The sequence below is a fragment of the Bactrocera latifrons genome, unplaced genomic scaffold (genome assembly GCF_001853355.1).
Source record: "Bactrocera latifrons isolate USDA-ARS-PBARC rearing strain unplaced genomic scaffold, ASM185335v1 scaffold_209, whole genome shotgun sequence".
NCBI lineage: Eukaryota > Metazoa > Arthropoda > Insecta > Diptera > Tephritidae > Bactrocera > Bactrocera latifrons.
Genome location: NW_017535619.1, coordinates 276,951 through 282,740, shown reverse-complemented (window position 1 = coordinate 282,740; position 5,790 = coordinate 276,951). Strand labels below are relative to the sequence as shown.

Genomic DNA, 5,790 nt, shown 5'->3' with positions numbered 1-5,790 from the left:
TTTAAAGAAAATAAAAACTAAATTATAAAAATATTTAAATATTAAAACAATAAGTAAAAAATTCGAAATACATACCTATATGTACATATTATATATGTACATGTATGTATATAATTTTTTTGAAAAGTTCTTTGAATTATCTTTTAAAATTTGTTTTAACATTGCATGCTTTAAACATTTTATTTATTTGTATATTTAAAATTTTAATTATATCCTTTTCGAAAATTCTTTTCCTTTTCGAAACCTTGTTTTTCAAATTACATTATTCCCAATAAAGTTTTAAAATTATATTTTCTTGAATTAAAATTTATTTTTTCCAAATTTAGTTTTCGAAGTAAATTTGTTTCAAATATATTTCTATTCTTAAAAGACGTATTCTAAGGAGTTCTTTTTAGATTTATATGAAATTAGAATCTTATATTTAGAAACGATTTTTAAATATTCAATTAATGATTAAAATACCTTAAAAACTGATTGAAGCTCTTAAAAAATGTATCACAATATTAAATAAAAAATTAAAAAAATTATAAAAGAAAAAAATATATGTTAATTCAGAAAAAATATTTAAATATTAAATCAATGAAAATACTTATTAATAATTTTTGAAAATTTATAAAAAAAATAAGAATTTAAAAGAAAAACTATAAAATATTAAAAAAAAATCAGTTCTATTAAGGAAAAAATATATTCAAAAGAAATTGATAAGTAATTATTAAAACATCTTATCAGCAGAATTAAATTTATTAAATTATCAAAAATTATAACAACTTTTCCGTCCTCCCACAGAGAGCGTTCCACCCAAACCCGAGGACACAGCCATTATTATGTATACTTCCGGCTCGACAGGCACACCGAAGGGTGTGTTATTGTCTCATCAAAATTGTATTGCCACAATGAAAGGTTTCTGTGACGTGGTGACCGTGAAGCCTGACGATGTGCTGATTGGGTAAGTAAAATATGAAAATAAGTTGTACTACGCAATTTTATATGACAACACCTTTACATTTTACAGCTTCCTACCGCTGGCGCACGTGTTTGAATTGCTCGCCGAGAGTGTTTGCCTGATTACCGGCGTACCCATTGGCTACTCCACGCCACTGACTCTAATTGACACCAGCAGTAAGATTATGCGCGGCAGCAAAGGTGATGCGACCGTCTTGAGACCCACATGCATGACTTCAGTGCCGGTATGTAGAGTTTTGTGAACTCAAAAAACTATTATTTTCGTCGTTTCCTTGAATTTTAAAATATTTTTCTATCTTAAGTTAATCTTGGACCGCATCTCCAAAGGCATTAACGACAAAGTTAATTCCGGTTCTGCCTTCAAGAAGGCGCTCTTCAAATTTCTGTATCAGTACAAAGTGAAATGGACGAATCGTGGCTATCAGACGCCGTTGGTTGATAAGTAATTTAAATTAAATAAAAATATATACTTTTAAAATAAAATTCACAAAATTTTTGCTTCACCCTCCACAGATTGGTTTTCCAGAAGGTCTCAAAATTGCTTGGTGGCCGCGTGCGTTTGGTGCTCTCCGGTGGTGCGCCACTCTCACCCGATACACATGAACAAATCAAAACATGCTTATGCGTAGAAGTAGTACAAGGTTACGGTCTAACGGAGACTACATCGGGGGCCACGGTTATGGACAGTAAGTCCCGTGCTTTTCTTAGATCACTTAGTCTATAAATAATTATCCGTTTTGTAATATTTTCAGACCGTGATATGACTTATGGTCGCACTGGCGCACCACTGACCGTCTGCGACATACGTCTAGTCAACTGGGAGGAGGGCAGATATCGTATTACAAATAAACCATATCCACAGGTTTGTCGGTTGATTAAAATTATTGTTTTCAAATAGTAAATATGCTTGAAATGTGATTTTAGGGCGAAGTGCTAATAGGCGGTGATTGTGTGTCGAAAGGTTACTACAAATTGCCCGACAAAACTGCTGAGGAATTTTTCGAGGAGGATGGCAAACAGTGGTTTAAAACTGGCGACATTGGTGAAATTCATCCAGATGGTGTACTTAAAATCATTGGTAAGTTGAGAATTAATGTGCGAAATTAAAAGTAATATAGTTAAGGTTCGATTTCTCAATATTTGTATAGCAGCCACTTGTCAGTTAAGTTCTGGTTAACTTAACAAAGCTGACGGTTGCTAACCATACAATGAGTAAATGGCCCGAAGTGTTAAAATAAGTTTGCTGGAAGTTTGTGGTTAAAAACGAATTTAGTTAAGTCACGAACTGCGTAAATAGACGAATTGACATTTTTTTCAATATAAATAACATTCTAAGTAAATTGATTGTTGATGAATTAAGTTTAGTAAAGTTTGAGGTTGAAAACGAACTTCAGCTGTACTGCATTTCTTTTAACATAAACCGATATAATAATATTTTTATCTTGATTTTGATCATACATTTCGTATGACAGCTTCATATATTCTATTTTGTTCAAAGATTGTAGCTATGCCAAATTTCGTGAAGATATTTTGTGTTGTGTTGACTTGATATTTATTGATCAGTTTGCAGGCAGTTATATCCCAAAAATATTAGTATTATTTATTATTCATATATTTCTTTTTTATATAAGTATATGTACGATAACATTTCAAGTTTCTACAAACACTTAAAACTTATCCGATTTTAATTATATTAATCGATTCAGATCGCAAGAAGGACTTGGTTAAGCTGCAGGCCGGCGAGTACGTGTCACTCGGCAAAGTCGAATCCGAACTGAAGACTTGCCCAATTGTGGAGAATATCTGCATTTATGGCGATCCAACCAAACAGTTCACCGTCGCATTGGTGGTGCCCAATCACAAACATCTCGAAGAATTGGCCGAACGCAATAGCTTAAAGTCCAAACCTTTCGACGAGTTATGCACGTCGCCTATTATGGAGAAGGCGGTCCTAAAAGAACTATCCGAACATGCCAGGAAATGTAAGTGCATTTAAAAGGTGTTAATAATTTAACGGGCTTTTTAACTAGTTTCGTTTTTTTTTCACAGGCAAATTGCAAAAGTATGAAGTGCCCGCAGTGCTAACGCTCTGCAAGGAGGTTTGGTCACCTGACATGGGTCTCGTTACAGCCGCTTTTAAGCTGAAACGCAAGGAAATACAAGAAAAATACCAACAAGATATCAAACGCATGTACGCATCATGAAAGTCAGTGTACTGAATTGTGATGTCGTCGAACAAAACTTAAAATTTCTGTACATTTTTCTGGCCAATTGCGCTGCAAGCAAGTTAGAAGTTAAACTAAATTTTAATATTTCATACTTAATGAAATGATTACGGCAAACAAAAATGCAAAAGCAAAATTGTCATGGTTTGTTAACGGAGAAATGTACAACACTAAAAAGAGTAAACAAAGAAAAAAGAAAAAAATTCAAAAAAAAAAAAATAAATAAAAAGCAAGCGACAAAAAGGCAACAAAGCAGCAAATGCCGCGAAATGTGGCAAACAACACAAATGTTGAAATGTTGTTGTAATATAAATTAAAACTAGATCTTTCAGTAACGTTTTCGCAAACGTATTTTTTAACTATAATTATTATTTAAATAGTGTTTTTTTTTTGTAAATTTTTCTTAAACATAATTGAAGTTGTAATGTGTTTTTAGGTGCGTTATCACGTTTATAAATATTGTATATTGTATAACGAGTTGAAACAAATTGAAAACAATACAAGAAAAAAAAGAGCCGTTAACTATTTGAATGCTGCTTTATTTAATTATTTAAATAATTTTTGCGCTTAGTGTATATTTGAATTTAAATAAATATAAAAGAAAAACATTATGTTAGAGTGACAAGTGCAACACCACAGCACCCGGTCTGCTACGCCGTCGCAAGCACGGCCGGAGGTTCCAAGTTTTATATGGCAGCCACAAAAAAGAGTTTTGGCTAAAATTATGATATTGAATTTCGGCACTTGTAACCTTAGCATAAAAATTAATTTTAAGTGAACTCTAAGCTAAGTCTAGTGAAATTTTTTTCTCTTTTGTTGCAAGCATTCAACCATTATTAAATTTAACTATAAACAATAATTATTTAAAATTTAAACCAAACAATAACTAATATACATTTATATATAAAATAAAGTTATTTAAAATCAAAAGAAATCGCTATGAAATGTTTTTAGATATGTATAGTATATTACTACATATATGAATATACATATGTATATATAGCTTGTAGCGAGTTTGGGTATGAAATGTGTAGCGTTAAGTGAGCATTGTGTGAGACGCAGCAGCATATTTGTTTAATTTTCGATAAAGTGTTTTAAAATCCATCCTTTTTTAATTTGTTTATTTACGCAAGTTATGTTATTTTTTTTAATAATACACATACATGCGTAACTATGTATATAAAAGGTTCAAAAGTATTAATTAATTATTATAATTATTTAATTAATTATTAATATTTAATTAATTTAATTATTTAATTAATTATTAATATTTAATTAAAGTAAAATAATCATTATTTTTTAGTAAACTATTATGGCTTTAACTTGTTTTAAGGGGTTATATACAGTTAGGAGGTCGAAAAAAAGGAATTTTTCAAGAATTTTTCTATGCAAACTATTTGGTTTATTGCTTTGAAACTTGGCAGGTATATTGTGACAACCTTAAACTATATTGACATATTTTTTATTGCTAAAAATAAATATCGGGAACGTTGATATTTGCAGAGGTCTAATAAGCAAAAACCAAAGAAACTTCATTAATATAATAAATAATCTAATGATTGATCGAAGGAATTAACAACAAAAAATGTTTTGACAAAATGGCGGCTACTCAAAGTAAAAGATTCGATTTTCGACCAAAATTCGGGTCTTTAATTGTTTATAAAAATAAGAAATTTTCATAGGATGGGGAAATTCTTCCATTAATTACAAAAAATGTAGTTAAGAAGCGCGTGTAAAAATTTCAGACCGATCGGTTCAGCCGTTTTTAAGAAATCTTGCTCACCGACTTTGAAAATACCGTTTCGAGAAAAACGAGTTTAAAGTTTTGAAAGACCTTTGCATGTAGTTAATTTTATCACTAATATCTAACTAAATTATCATAACTTCGACAATATTCGTCGGATCGACTTGAAATTTTGTGTGTATATACTCAGATATATATATATGTATATATTAAGAAAACGAAAAAAAAATCGTTTTTTTGAAAATCCTAACTGTATATAACTCCTTAAATTAATTATTATTTTTATTATTTTATTAATTATACTTTTACTAACTGTTCCCTCGTTGCTCTTTTGCCTCCCTCTCGTGGGTAGGCTCTCCTTCGGTGCAACCCCGGTGGGGGGTTGTGTACGCTTATTTAAAGGCGGCATCCTGTCAGGCGAGGAAATCCATTGGGCGCATGAGGCGTATTGAGCCAAACCCTTCTCTCCTGCAGCTCTTGGTGAACGACTTAGTATTACTATTCGCAGCTGTAACCCCGGAAGTAGCCTGAGCTCAGGACTAAATACGAATTAATTTTTTTTAATTAATTACAACTAAATGAAATTAATTTAAATACAATAGTTCGTTTTTCTTAGTAAAATTATTCTTTTTAAATAAATATTATTCTGTTTTTGTTACCTTTTAATTAATTACTATTATAATTTTTTTATGAATTATATTTTTTATTAACTAAAATTTTGTTATTAACTATGTAACACAAAGGAATCCATGATAAAAGGGAAGAGTGCTATATGCCCTTTACTTAGGAAGATGATCCCTATATAATGCGAAGGCATTTTAATGCTTCTTACCGCCTAATTATTATCTTTAAATACAT

General features: G+C 30.6%; 1 protein-coding gene across 6 annotated transcripts in view; it reads left to right on the top strand.

The window, feature by feature from the left end:
- LOC108968302 (long-chain-fatty-acid--CoA ligase 4) overlaps positions 1 to 3,926 on the top strand; it is a 49,776-nt gene extending 45,850 nt beyond the window's left edge. For 5 of the 6 annotated variants that reach the window (XM_018932234.1, XM_018932236.1, XM_018932235.1 and 2 more), the window contains 8 exons: positions 787 to 946; positions 1,013 to 1,187; positions 1,266 to 1,405; positions 1,477 to 1,649; positions 1,716 to 1,825; positions 1,888 to 2,041; positions 2,670 to 2,945; positions 3,013 to 3,167. In XM_018932234.1, coding sequence (XP_018787779.1) covers positions 787 to 946; positions 1,013 to 1,187; positions 1,266 to 1,405; positions 1,477 to 1,649; positions 1,716 to 1,825; positions 1,888 to 2,041; positions 2,670 to 2,945; positions 3,013 to 3,167 — 1,343 coding nt within the window. Of the gene's footprint in view, positions 1 to 786; positions 947 to 1,012; positions 1,188 to 1,265; positions 1,406 to 1,476; positions 1,650 to 1,715; positions 1,826 to 1,887; positions 2,042 to 2,669; positions 2,946 to 3,012 lie in introns of all 6 variants that reach the window. The other variant, XM_018932238.1, reaches the window with a different exon arrangement.
- Positions 3,927 to 5,790: the final 1,864 nt, after the last annotated feature.